Source organism: Lycorma delicatula, chromosome 2 (assembly GCF_047948215.1).
Source record: "Lycorma delicatula isolate Av1 chromosome 2, ASM4794821v1, whole genome shotgun sequence".
NCBI classification, from domain to species: Eukaryota; Metazoa; Arthropoda; class Insecta; order Hemiptera; family Fulgoridae; genus Lycorma; species Lycorma delicatula.
Window position 1 is genome coordinate 60,245,708 of NC_134456.1, and position 15,733 is coordinate 60,261,440.

At 28.0% G+C, this 15,733-nt stretch overlaps 1 protein-coding gene across 1 annotated transcript in view; it reads right to left on the reverse strand.

Moving 5' to 3' along the window:
* Positions 1-15,733, reverse strand: part of LOC142320185 (limbic system-associated membrane protein-like) — a 507,330-nt gene that overhangs the window by 97,893 nt on the left and 393,704 nt on the right. The window contains exon 4 of the mRNA XM_075357870.1: positions 4,239-4,360. Within this exon, the coding sequence (XP_075213985.1) occupies positions 4,239-4,360 (122 nt within the window). The remainder of the gene's footprint in view (positions 1-4,238; positions 4,361-15,733) is intronic.

Sequence of the window (15,733 nt, forward strand, 5' to 3'; positions counted from 1 at the left end):
GATTTGTTGTTCTCATTAAACAAAGTGAGATTTGCAATATGTTTTAATGATACGGTATTTGAAAATATGATACAGACATCAGGGAAATTTTACTGTTTTAAATTTGAAATTTTTTTTTGAAAAGAAATAAAAATAAAATACTTTTTAAAAATGTTGTTACATAATAATATGCTATAAAAAACTCGGAATCTATAAAAAGAGGATACACATAAACCTGAAAAAATACTGATAAAATTTTCTGATATTTGCAAAGAGCTCAAAATCTAATTCTTAGTGACAAAAATGAAAAATTACCTTTACAAATGTTTTTTTTTAAAGAGAATTAATAAAACAAGTCATATTGATTTGGTACGTGTTAAACATACACAAAGTTGTACTTATCCAATCTATTTCTAAGGTAAAATATTTAATAATGTAGAGTTAAAAGTAATCAAGATAAAACTGATTTTAGTCTATTTGAATAAAATTACTGATTATTGTAACATAATCTAATTTAAAAATTTACTTTCATTAAGTTTGACCTTGTGATGTGGTTTGAAAACTTTCCTATTCTAATAACAATCCAATAATAGAAATAAATAACTTCTTAAGTTAATTTTCAAAAATGTTTAACGTATTTTTGTTTTTCGGGAATATACATATATATTTGTTTATCGACTTCAAAAAAGGAAATTATGTATGCGACCCGTATGTTTTTTTTAATGTTTGTTTGCGCATAACTTTTTTTCTATTAATCCGATTGAAATAAATCTTGTTGCAATTGACGCAGCTTCTTTTTTCAATTGTACCATGATGTTTGAAAAAACTTTTTCCCGTCCGGTGGGTAGGTAGGGACAGTGGGAATTTTGATATTATGCGTACGTCACGTTATATGATGTTAGATGGTCTTCTGTATACCGGTGTTCTTTGGTGGTTGGGTTTTCAATTAACCACACATCTCAGAAATGGTCGAACTGAGTCTACACAATACTTCACTTCACTTACGCTCATATATATCATCTTCATTCATCCACTGAAGTAATACCTGACGGTGATTCCCGGAGGCTAAACAGGAAAAAGAAAAGCGGATGATGGTCTTCGGTAGGGCAGATAATGTGAGTTTCTCAGCAAGATGTGTAGCACTGTTAGTAAGATCATAAAAATTCGAGGTACCTCGTCTTAAACCTTTTAGACCTAATATACATTATATTAATTTACAAGCCAACTTAAAATTAAAGGTCTTTCTGTATCTCCTTATCCTTTAGTAGTTTGAAACGTTGTACTTACTAGTGTAATAAGTACACAACCACCTTCATCTTTCATTTTTGTACCAATTGTTTCGTCATCGAATTTTATTAACACAGCTTTTGGTAACTCACCCTTTTCCAGTTGGCCCCTTCGTAGGGCAGGTCATTTGAATTTCTTTAATATTCCAATAGCACCGTTAACTAAACCGTCAGAAATCGATATATTACGACTTAACATAACTCTTGAACCCTCTGCCAATTGTACATTATGCAACAGGCCACCACAGTTATTGACGTCTACTGGAATAATATTCCCGGGGAGAGTTTTCCCTGAGGTTGCACCTTCTCGTGATTCATCAATAGTATTCATCAATAATATAAACTAATAATATAATACATATTGATTTTTGATACAACAGTAATACTACGATTATATTCATCAAATAGTTTAATAGTTGGGATAATTCTTCTGTTAAAGGTATTCGCAAAGTATCTGTATCTTCTTTCGCAAAGTATTTCCAATTGGAAGTTGTAACTTGCCAAAATAAAAATTATTAAATAAAGCAATGAACTTCATGTCATTTCTTTGTCTCATGTTTATTATTAGCGCACAAAAAAAAAACTGATGCCACAAATTTATTTCTGCTTCACACCAACAAGGTTCAACAAAACACAAGTGGCCTCTGGCTGGAGGCTGCTGCATTCTAATACCAAAAAGAAGTACAATAACTCCACGAAATAACTTGTCATTATTAATCAGACACAAAAAAATTATGAAATAACTATTAGAAAAAAAATGGAACCGACATCAAAATGCGCTAAAAATTATAAATAATTTCGTCCAAATCTTAATTAATTCTTATACATTTTTTTGAATAGCTACCAAAATACATGATCATACTTTTGTAGTACTTGAATGGATCTATAGATGGCGTATGTAAAAAGACGTAATATGTCAGTTCCATTTTTTTAGAAAATAATTATTTCGATAGTACTACCATTTTATGATAAGGAAAGAAATTCACGTTAATAAAATTATCATTTAATTCAACTCTATGAGCTATAACATTCCTTAAAATCAATATTTCCTCCAACAGCACCTCTATTATAGAAATTACAAAAATAATATTTTTTAATACAATGATATAAATGTAAAGAAAAATAATTCCCAAAAAGTAAACACGTACTTAAGTACGTGTTTACTACACATCATTTTGCATCAATTTTAAAACCTTATGCTACCTGAAAATATCGAACGGTTAAAAAACCAAAGACGTAATATTGCAATACGCATATATATTGATATACACTTCCGTATAAAAACCGTAAAACATATTTTTTGATTTTTTTTCTAGTGTTCTGATTTTCAAGTGATCGTAAAACATTATGGAATAGATTCGTTAAAAAGCTGTGGTTAGAATAAGTATGTCAATACCAGTGATATACTTATGTTTTTTTTTTGCTTTCCACTTTCACAAGAAAGATTATAATTCCTCAAAATAGATTGTAAACTAATGTAAAGTTTAAAAAATCAATTCCAAAGGCATTACAGAAATGCCATTACAGAAAAATTCATAATTTTTCTGGTATCTGTATTAGTCAGTCACCTTATTATAGTTATCAGATGAATTTCATTTACTTTTTTAAATGTAAAACAATTTGTTCAGCATATTTCTAATGAAAATAGAATAATTTAATTAATATTGCGGTAATAAAAATCGCAATTACTGAATAATTTAAATTTACAAAAGTATAGTACTGGAATATAATTTTATACAAAGAATTTGCATCAGACTGTGAGTTGATTAATTTTAGTGACTGCTAATTATAAAATAAATAAATTAAATATGGTTACTTTAATGTAATCCGTACCAAATTTATTAATAAAAATTTATTGTTTATCAGCATGGATTAATTGATTCATAAGCTACACATTAATTTAAGAAATTTTTGAAAGCTAGTACGTTGACCGAATAGACAACCATAAACTGTAAATAAACAAGAAAACTAATTTTATAGACGAAATTCTGATTATGATACGAGACTCGGTTGTTAAATTTTGCACATATATGCGTATAGTAGCATGGGTATCAAAAGAGATATGAAATTAAATAAAACACGAATAAAATTACAATACCACCTACAAAATGCAGTATTTATTTTTCAATATAATCCTCGTTTACACTGATACACTTTTCCCTACGTGTGACAAGTCTTTGTATTCCATCACTGAAAAATTCTGGCTGTCTTTCTTGGATCCAAGTGCTACAGCTTCCTTCATCTTATCGTCGGTGGTGTAATGATTACATTTGTGATCCTTCATGAGATGAAGGAAGAAGTGGAAGTCGCAGGGAGCCAATTCCGACGATTATGGCGGATGCGGAATATGCTCAAACTTCAGCTTGCGGGGAGCCATCAGACAGTGCGTGGTACCCATCGTGCACGGATTTAATGTAACCCAATAGCTCGATAATATGGCCTACTTGTTCTTTAGATATGCCTAACTGAATAGTAATGCGTTTCTGGGATATTCGCCGTTCACTTTGAAGCAAATCATCCACCTCCTTTTGATGTTTCTCGTCAGTCACAGAAGTTGGTCGTCCGCTGCGAGGTTAGTCATCAATTGTCACTTTACTAGCTTCACATTCGCAAAACTTCAACGCCCACCTATTCACAAAACTCCTCTCAACAGTTTCACTACCGTACCCAACTTTTAAACGATGAAAAATATTCATACAATTCACATTTTCTGCTGTTAAAAATTCGATCACTTCGCGCTGTTTAAACAGTGTTAACATATTACCTGTACTCGACTCCATTTTAACTGCTACTGAAAACAAACCGGTAAACGGATTTCAACGCATTTTCGCAGGTTTATAAAGCAGGATCTTAGCTACATGTGCTGTCACGCCCAACTCCATAGTACCTTTTGTCTTCGTGTAGCACACTAGTGTGCAAAATTTATCAGCCGAGCCTCGTAGGATTTATATATTACGAAAATAATTTGCTTACCTTTCGTGACCATAATATCGTTGGAACAGGATTACCAGAAGCTTTACATTCAAGAGTAACAGTGCCCCCTTTTCTTGCCGTAAGTTGGCCACTAGCAGGTGAGGTACGTACACTCGGTGGCACTGAAATAAAAAAAAAAATTATCATTATTAAAAGTTATACATTGTACTAAAAATGTTTTATTTTATTAGTAATTTATATAGCCTAAGATAGAAAATTAATCTATTGTATAATTAAGATTTTTGTATTAAAGTATCATGAAATGTTAAATTATTTAAAGGTAAATTATCTTTATTTTTCTTATTTTTTGACGCTTTGTCGGGAGATAGACTACACAAATATAGAACGAATTCTGTCACCCACAATAGGAGTGGTTTACAAACCCAACCTTTGTGCTAGAACGGCTTGTTTACAGAAGTGAAATGAATTGTTTCCCTAGTAATCTTAATTGCAAATAAACACGTTCTTACGACTTCTGGTATATAATTTTTGTTATTTCCTTTGTTTTAATCGTATTTATTCCTGAATAAAATTTTTCGTCAGAATGATTAACATTTTCATTTTTTCTGCTTCTTCTTCATTCTAAATTTTTTTGGCATTTTCTTAATTATTTTTTACAATGATAAAAATGAAAGCAGCAGGCTAGACTAAATGCTTGGCTATCTGTTTTTCTTTAGAATTGAACTTACTTTTCTTAATCTTGTTCTTTATCACAGCTAGCTGATTTTGATTTTTTGATAAAATTTGTAATGTTTCTTTCTCCTTATTTTAACTCTACTTTCCTTAAAATTTTATATGTAATGATTTCTTAAGAAAAGATGTTATCCAAAGATATTTACTACAGAAAATATATTTAACTATAATCTCGCTTCGTGATTGTTAATTGATATCAGAACAGCGTTAATTAGCAAATTAGTTTTTTTTTTGGTACTACATCTGTGTTAAACCACGTGTAATAATAAAATACAGATGTTTGCCATTCTCCATTTTTCTTTAGAGATCCACGATTATGTGGGATTACGTTTGCGAAGAAATTCAATGATTTAATAACATTTTTGGACAAAAGTAAGTAAATAAATAATAGAGCTTTATGGGAATAAAACACGAACAACTTCGAGATTTATAAATATTGTGAAGAAAAAAGAAAACAATAAAAAACTGCATTATAGTAACTGGACCAATCACAAATTGTTTTAAATTGGGACAAATTTAATTTAATAATACGAAGCGAAATCTTTATATGTTAATAGAAAGTAGTGATTGAAAAGAAATTATAACGTTAAATCGCCAATTTTACTTCAGCTTTGGGGATTAAATCTCGTTTTAAAATTCCAACAGAACAGTTTATGAAAATATTATCCCGGTAAAATATTATGAGCAAGCAGTAGAGTTCCAGGAAAAAAAATACTAAAGGAATAATAAAAAATTATTAATAAACTTATTTCTATAGTTATACATTTTTAAAAGAAATTCAATAATATGAATTTATTTTTGAATCCAAGTATGCTGTTTGTATTGAACGAATCATACGAATAGTAGGAAAATTTAAATTTTTTATTGTAATAAGGCTTGACAGGATTAAAGGAGACAATTGAGGACAAAAGTGAAAGAGAACAAGCATCAGCAAAAAGTGAATCCGTCTTATGTTATATTGGAATTCCATCTTTTGTGTGTGGACAATGTAGCTTGTACATATAGTAGGAAGGGGTTTCTGTCCCGGCACCCTTCGGATACTTTACCCTCCCCAGTCTTAAGATAAATTTCATTTCTTTAACGGTTGGAAAAATCACTGAAGGATAATGACAACAGAACGAACAGTATGCCGTCTGATCCAAATCATCTTTTTTTTATAACAAAAAAAGTTGAATGAAAGCATCATCTAAAGACATTAATGTTATACTATAGCATGACTAGAAGGTCTAAAACATACGTTCTTTTAAAAAAAAAAAGAAATAAAAATATATTAAAAAAATAAAATAAATTTTTAATAAAATAAAATCGACGTAATAAACATTCTAAAAAAGGTGAAATACTCTTTAACTTCTTTGATCTTTTATTTTCAAGGTTTAAAACAAATGTAACTTAGTAATCCTTAATTTGACGCCAATTTTAAAAAAAAATGGAAATTTAAAAAGTAGAATTCAATTATTTTATTACATTACATTTAAGTGAGTTTTAAAAAAATTATTTAATTTTATTTTGTATTTTTATTTCACACTTTTTTATTTTAATCTATCTAGAATATGGACCGGCCTACTAAAAAGGAAACCTCTCATAATATGAAAGTGAGTTGTTTCAATAAAATAATGGCAAAGGTAAGGAACATATGTCTCTTAATTAAAATAATAAAACTCAAAGAGACTGTTGTCAAGCTCTAAGTGTTTTCGATACGGGAAGGATGATTACTTTTTACTTCATAATGAGCTAAAATATTAATTTAATGAGAATGTTTTTAAACTGACTTTCTGAGCTCTCTCAGGTGATTATTTTGAATATCAATATTACATACGGATATTACAATTAAATTATATAGTATAAATTATAGTACTATTACATTTATTACGACATAAAAATCTAACAATAATGATGACAACAAATAAAGAAAGGCATTTCAAATAGTCCTAAAAAAAATGCATTTTTAAAAAATATATCTGTTCCTTAATTTATTTCAAATAAACATTAAATGGACACCAGAATAACTTTCCCTAAAAAATACTGACAATGGAAATCGTTATTAAAAATTGACCGAATTGATAATGGTTATTTCCATATACCACCGAAGTTTGCTTATGAAATTAAAAAGAATGTGTTTATATTTAATTTCGTAAATATAATATGATATTACTTAAATATAGGTCGCGTTCGAAGCTAACCTTAAATAAAAAATTTGGAATCAATAAACATTCATTTTTTTAATGTAACTCATGAAAAATAACATTTCTCAAAACATAATTAAGTTTAAATTTAAGAAGCCAATTGGTGTTAACTGAAAGAAGAGAAAATATTTTTTTTTAAATACTGATTCATTTTTGATAGTTTTTTAAAAATAAAAATGGTTTATAAAAGGTGTTCAACATAAAAATGTCTTCGTATATATTTTATTTTCTAAATAAAGTTTTAATGACCACAATCTAAAATAGTTGAGGAGTCTATAAAATAGGGGCTCCGTACATTTAGTCTAATCTACAAACTAATTAACTAAGGGTTAAATTGGCTAAGAACAAAAATATTTTAAATATAGTGAATTCGCAACAAACTTAACGACAAATTAGAATTAATTAAATGTTTTCTTAATGTGAACGTTGCAGTCTGTTCAACTACTGAACTGTAAGGAACCCTCCCTCAGCCCAATGAGATGAGAATTATAGTAAAACATGTGAATGAGATGTGTACAAACTCAGGCCGATCATTCCTGAGACCTGTGGTCAATTGAACCTTAACGACAAAAGTATACCGGTACTCAGTGTATATTTTTCAAATCCGAATAAAAGTACCTTTCAGTACGAATAAAAGTAATACTACCTTTCAGTAGTATTTGAATCTCGACCCACCGGGTTGGAATTACGTGATTAGTAGTCATTTTGATTTGAGACAATAAAAAATTCCTCATTTGTTTAGTTCTGTGAACTATAAAAGTATGGGAATAATTTTTCTGAAAAATACCTGGTTAAAAATTTATTCTTTAAACTACCCACCACCTGTTTTTGAATACAGGCTTCATCTTTCATTTCTTAGTTCACTTTAAATTATTCATATGTACAGTAAACTTCATATCAACTAATAGGTGGGAATTAACCGATTCCCTATCCACTTTTCTAATAGATTTCCTTAAAATATGTAGCATATACTACTTGAAAAATAAATAAATTTTTCTACCGAAGAGAATATATTTGTATCATTTTTAATATAGTAAGTGAATATAATTCTCTTTAAGATTGAACAATTTTATGGGTTACAATTTTGCGCGTCACTAATTATTATTATTATTTATTTTAATATCTTTACTAATCATTTAAATGCTCTATAAAACGTTCAAAAATCTTCGTTCCTAAAAAAAATTAACAAAAATTATAATTTAATAAAGCTGTGATTAAAACCTGAAATTTTTTCTATCAACCTATATATATATATATATATATATATATATATATAAATTACATCAATTCTGTCTGTAACCATTTTGCAGCTGAAATACTAAAATACATTAACCAAACTTTACAGGTCCATATCCACACCTTCAGGATCGTTTTAAAACAAAAATTCAAAAGTTACAACTTCAAAAATGCCCCTTTTTTATATATAATTTAATATATATATATATATATATATCAAATTATTTCCTATATGTTTGTCATCGCCTAGCGGTCACATTACTTAACATCTAACATCAAAATTTTACAGTGTCAATAATCAGAACCTACGAGATGTATATAAGTCGAAATAAGTTTTAATTAATTTGATTATATTCATGGCTAAAGAAATAAAAAATAAATTAAAATAACCTATGCTTAGACATTTTTTTCCGACTTTTTTTTTGTGTAGTAGATGGAACCGTGTGCAGCCGCTCGGCGCAATACCATTGGTCCATTGTAATCTGAATCCATCGAAACTTTTCAATAGCATTCATCTATATATAAAAAATTTATCAAGAAATTCTGTAGAAGCAACATTTCTTACTGGAAAAAATACAGAAGAAGTTTTTTTCATACCAACGATTCCAGTAATTTCAACCAATGTTTTATTTCAATTTAAACGTTTGCAATTCCCTTTACAATATCATACGCAATGATCATTTAAAAATCACTAGGACAATCCATTATTGAATGAATTACTGTTGGAAAATAATTGTTTTGGTCACGGTCAATTACATGTGACGTGGTAAAGAGTTGGTTCACCAAGAAATTTAATCATTCAAGATGAGAGTCGCCAGGCAAACAATAGTTCAAAAACTACCTAATCAACTACGTGGGATAACAATATTTTACTTTTTCTACATTAATGTATTGTAATATATTTTATTTTATTTTACTACATTATATTTTACTTTATTTTTATTGTTCGCCGATATTATCCAACATCCACGCAGTAACATGTATAAGAGTCAAAATAAGTTTTAATTAATTTGATTATATTCATGATTAATGGACAGAATATCAATAAAAAAAATCTGACAGAAATTGTGGTTTAAAATTTTCCTTCAATATGAAATCATTTAATCTACGAAAATACTACTGCCAGGACGGTGAAGCCGGTCCAGCCGACTTTAACAATAAAAATATAACCTTTCCTCCCCAAAGGGCTACCTGCTGGAGTCGGCCCAGGCGGCTAGTTATACATTAAATTATCGTCTGTTTTATGTATAAGATCGTTAATTATTTACAGAAAATAATACCATAATAAGAATTACTGCTCAAAATTTAGAAAGCTCAATTGGAAATATATTGCAAATGGCTTCTTCCTAGCTACGTTCTGCTATGGGGCACTAGTCCCCTTCACTGTATACTGTTATCAGTGCCATTTCTACTACTTCAGCAGCCAAGTAGAACCAAGTAGAACTACTGCGCAACTATATCTATTCGCTTTTTAAACTTTCACTAATACTATAATTCAATATCATCAATCTGAAAATCAAAACATTATCATTTTTAAAGTTTTTTCTGTTTACTGCTGCGATTGCTAATAAAATTACTTCTTTTAAATTATCACTATTGAATAAAGAGAAAATCAGTATAAGGAAATATGATTTAAAGTAGGTGAAAACAAAATAATTATAATTGATAAGGTGCTGTAATTATGCAGATCAATGCTGTAGTCTGTGGTTTCAACATGATTAATAAAGTAACTGCATCACAATTGTCTGAAACCATAGTTCCACAATTTTTTATTTTTAACGGAATATTATCTTTGTACAATTAGATACACTATATAAAACGAGTCTTAAAACGTATCATTTCATAAATACACTAGTATAAGTGTATTACATCTGATGATATTGAATACGCCGATGATAATGTTAATTTATAAGAAAAAAAAGATTTGAAATAAAAAAATCGATTTAATCCTTCAGTAGAAGAATTTGAATCATAGAGAATGAAAATCAACATAGAATAAACAAAAACCACGGTTATACCAAGGAATGATTGAATTGAAAGAGGCGATTTATAAATAGAAGAAAAAGAACAAAATTGTGAATTTTTAGAGATTTTAGTTATTCATGGTGTGGAAAATTGGAAGGAAAAAATAGTCAACGAAATAGTAACGTGGTACAGACAAGAAAACTTTATTAAAATTTTAGAAGATTGGTTTAAACAAACACCAATAATTTTTAATGAAAAAAAAATGTAAACAAACAACATTCATAAGTTTTATTCTATGTTCTAAGATTTGATTCAGACACAATGAAAACATGAAGAAAAATCAGTAAAATAAAGTTTTAAGAAACGGTCGTAAAATTTTCAAGGAATTGAGTAAGTAATATTTTAATATCACAATCTAGGATCTAGAGAATACTCCTTATTCTACCCCGAGAAAGCAAGAGTATTTTCTTCTGAAAAGTAAACAAAAAGGAAAGAAGTTAATCTTTAATTTAATTTGAAATTATTAGGAAGAAGAATCAGAGGATTACCAAAAACGAGATGGACATATTAAGTAAAGGAAGATTTGAATAAGTGAACAGAAATGGAAGAAGATTTGGGAGAAGGTGATGGAGACAAAGTGACGATCTGTGATCTGCAGCCCGAATGCAGTAAATTTATATAATAAAACGTGATAAAGAAATACAGACCAGGTCGTGCAATAATAATTTATTTTGCCAATATTTAACATGAATGTTTACATTCACCATTAATATTCGTATTAAATATACATAACATTCCAAACGAAATTTATTGTTTATTTAATTTTTATATATCCAATATTCAGTTTTTCCACTTCAGATATCTAACGTTTTTCACCCTCTCGACTTTTATCTACTTCTTGGGTGTCCCCTTTGCTTCGCACCATTAAGTTTTTTCATTCGCATTTTCTACAGTATCTACCCTGCTGAATTCTCTTCACAAGACCAGTTCATTTCAATCAATTCAATTTTATACCTCCATATAATCATGATCCTTTTATTATGGTACATTATTATCTAATTTTTATCAGATTTTTTTTACGTGAACTAAAATAGAATAAAATAAACATTTTAAAAGATTTCTTTTAAAATTCCTTTATTTGACGTAGTTATTCTGTTGTCAATATACGTATAAGTGTCAGACGTTAAGATTGGAAATATCGTTAATATCTTAAGAAATTTGATAATAAAATGTTGATCTATGATTCTGAAAATTTGATGTTTAAGTATAGGGCCATCAATTTTTAAGTTAACTCTCTGATAGTTTCATATTAAGGTAACATCGGTGAGGGAATTTAATTCCAAGCTAGTAATTTTTAATTATTCATATTGCGTCATTAACAATGCTAGCCAGTGTAATTGTAATTTTGTTTTATTATTAAATGGGTTCAGTTATAACCCGGAAAAAATGCATTACAAGTGAATTAAATTATCACAATTAACTTCTTTAAAAATTATCTTTTTTATTTTCTTGTATGAAATACTACGCGTTTTGAAGCCGATGTTTAAAATCAATTCGGTCTAAAATAAGAACCCTGATGATTGCTTGATTTATCTACAAAAAAAATTATAATAAATGTTGTACGTCATTAACTAAAAGTGGATATGTTTCGAAATATTAAATATCTTGCAATTTACTCTACTCTTTTATAGCCGTTGCGAGTCCAATAATTGGGCGAGCCCAATATCTTCGTTCCATAAATGAGATTTCATTGTTTATGGAGCTAGTAAGTGGCTCCCCGTAAACTACCATCTCATTGTAAAGTTTACAGAAATGTATTTGTATCTCCTATTATTTAATTAATAGATGGCCCGAAAAATTTAATTAAACTTTATTTATTATGAAAAACGATGAAAGAAAAACCATCCTCTGTTGATGGTGGGATTCTTTTGGTCGTAAATGGATACACCAGTTTCACTAATACAAAATTATATTTTTAAATTAATATTCTCACAGTCACTCATATGAAAGGAAAAATGAGTAAATACCTTTATTAATGAAAATTAAAAAAATTAAAATGTAAAAATAAAATTCAAGGAATTAGTTTTATTACGTCTATTCTTTATATTATTAAAATTATAAAATTAATTCTCTTTTTCTCAAATTTCTTTTGTTTATAATTTTAAAATATTTTTTTGAAGAATTTCCAGGGATATAGCTGAAATTTATTTAATTTCCTATTGTAATTACTTCATTTTCATATTTATTGATTTAATAAATAATTTTAAAATTATTTTCTGTGTTTTTGTTAATATTTCTTATAAACTGTATATGACAACTTTTATATAAATTTTAATGTGTAGAAGTAAATTTATGTGCAATTTATGTGTACTATCTACTTTTGAAATTTTTTTTGAAAACTTTTATTTGAGTTCAGTTTTAAAAATATCTGCCAATTTCTTAATTCGTATAACCTGTCAAATGTCTTAATTCGTGTTAATTTATTATTCGTTTTATTAATTTACATATTTTTATGATTTTTTTTACACTTTGTACAGAAAGTTCCTCAAGTGATTCCTACACTTGTAATTAATTTGATATCAGAAATTTAAATAATATAAAAAATTGAAATTTAATTTAAATCATGCAGAAACAATAAAAAGATTTTTTAAACAAAAACAATTCCTTTCGACACGCGTGAAGACGGAGGTAGATTTCACTGGTGCTAAGTAGGGGATAAAAAATATTTCCACCTTAAAGTTAGAAAAACTTCAAATTTACTCAATAAGATTGCATGTGAAAAAAGTTTCATATGTTTAACATTCGACAAGCCCATCTTCATACAATTCCAGTAATATTTTGGTCATTCCTTGACGTAAGGGTTCGTCATATCAAAAGCTTTTTCAGATAAAAGTTTTAGGTAATGTTTAGAGGACTAACGAACACTATAAACCGATTCGATACTGTGCCTATTAAGGGAGGTATGACTTTTTTGTCTTCAAAACATCATTTTTTTTCCATCCCCTGGCCAATGGTTGGTGATATCAAAAAACTTTACTTATGTAAGTTTTAGGTCCTTATCCAAAGAATAGTTGGAACTTTGAACGAATCCGATATTTTACTTCATAAGAAAGTTATAGCGACATTTTGTTTTTCGAAAAAGCTCCCCCCTTTCTACCCCCATGGTCCGATTTTGTTCATTAACGAAATAGACCGAGATTTTGGGTAGTTATATCTTATATATCAATTTGAAAGTGATTCGCGCCAAATTACGACAGTTATCGTGTCCATAAGATATATATATATATCACTTTCTTATGGATAAGATATATATATTGTCGTATTACTTTCTTATTTTATATATATATTTATACATTTATATATATATATATATATAAACTTCTGAACTGACGATGGTTTTGGGATCTGGAGATGTGAAATGCGAAGATTTTTCGAAAGTTTGAATTATGGTACCCATTACAATAGGTAGCTTTCTTATGTAATCTACCTAAAATGAATAATTTATATAAATCATTTATAATGAGATATATACATATTTTGTTTTGTCATCATTTTTTTATCAGTTTTAAAATAATTATATACAGCCTGTACTCATGATATTATTTTTAAAGAATTTTCACATGAAACCTCCAGAATATTGGTTGGCAAATCTTTCTTTAGCTTGTTTTAAATGAAGAATGTAAATTTATAAAATATTTGAAGTAATAATAATCAAACGCTTTGTTAAATTGTATGTAAATAAACAAAAAAATATTAAGGTAATTATAATAGTTTGATTATAATTATAGTCTAAACATAATAAGTCTAATAAATAGTCTAATTATAATTATAAAAGAGTATGAAAGTTAAATAGAGTCTTAGTGTACAGTAGGTAGTATGGCATTTACGCCATTTATCTGGATACCTTTTATTTATTTAAAATTTTTTTTTTAAAGATACAATTTTTTTCTGGTGTTTAGCGTTTCTTACGAACTACTCCTTCGTAAGAGAAGTGTTATTCGGTTTGGAGCCAAGGTGACAAATAAATATATCACTAAAAAAGTCACTTTCCTTAAACATCACTCAAAGAAAAAATTTAAAAAAATGTTCTGAAAAAGGTAAAAAAAAGGATTTTGTTTACACAGAATTTACATAATTTTTAAAAAATTAATTTAATACTCTTTTTTTTCGATTTTGAAAGACCTCAGTTTCTCTCATTTGAGTAAATTTTTGAATTTCTTCTTCTTCTTCTTCTTCTTCTTGTTAGGAAATAATAATTTTTTCGTAATTAAAAATCTAACATTCCGGAACACGAAATAACTTAAGATTTAAGCAGTTTTAGAAAACTTTTACTTTTTGGCTCATTTTGAAAAAAATTCTTGCAAATCATCAAATCTTGGTCAAAATATGACTTTCCAAATTTTACCTGTCATAATATCGACAATCAGCTTTTAAATGTACGCCTCTATCATGTACATCTTACGGTATAATACGATCTTTTAGACTGTACTCACCCTCTAGATGGACTCTCTTTAGTAGGGTCTAATAACTGCAGAATAAAAATGGTTCTTTTTGTATGGTTTTAGATTATTACTTTAGTTCAAAATTATACGGTTAAACTTATTGTGTCCAGTTTAATTAATTCTGACTTGAATTTTTTATAAATTTTCAGAAGAAACTTTTTAAACATGGAATAATAGGTTGTAAAATATTAAAACCAACAGGATAAAAGTAAATCTATTGATTTTACTTTAGAATTTTTTTGTGAGTCATCCAGTCACTTTATTAAAAAAAGAGACAATTATTACCAGTGCTTAAGGTGGTTTTACCATTAAAAAATTGATAAAATGAGTCACACCACTTATCTATACAATGATTAATATCCTATTTAAACAATAATTTTCAACGTACTTTAAAGACATTAATTTATATTGAATTGACGGTAGTGCACTAGCTAATGCGTTCAACACACGATACCTGATGAATTTCAAATGGTTCAACAAATCGATTTTATTCTAATGGACAAACCCAACTGTAAATTATGAAAATATAACTACTTTTTATTATCAACATTAAATACACATAGATATACTTCGTATTACTAATTTTCTTATATTCGTTACAAATTCATGCTTTAGGATACAAATTTCACGGATATGAATCATATTTTAACTTTAAAACCTTAATTTTACATTAGAAACCTAACGTTCTGCCAATTAAGTAACTCTTGTGCATCAGAATGTTTTGCAATTAATATGTAATATACGTTATAAAAAATAATACGCCCAAAACCACGTTTAAAAGTAACAATTTTAAAATATTTTTATATATTTTAGGTGGATGGAATATATTGAAGAGTTATACGAAGGAAATGATTTGAAAATGGCGTGGAAGTCGAAGAGGATGAAAAGGAAGATACAATACTGACAATGGTTACTT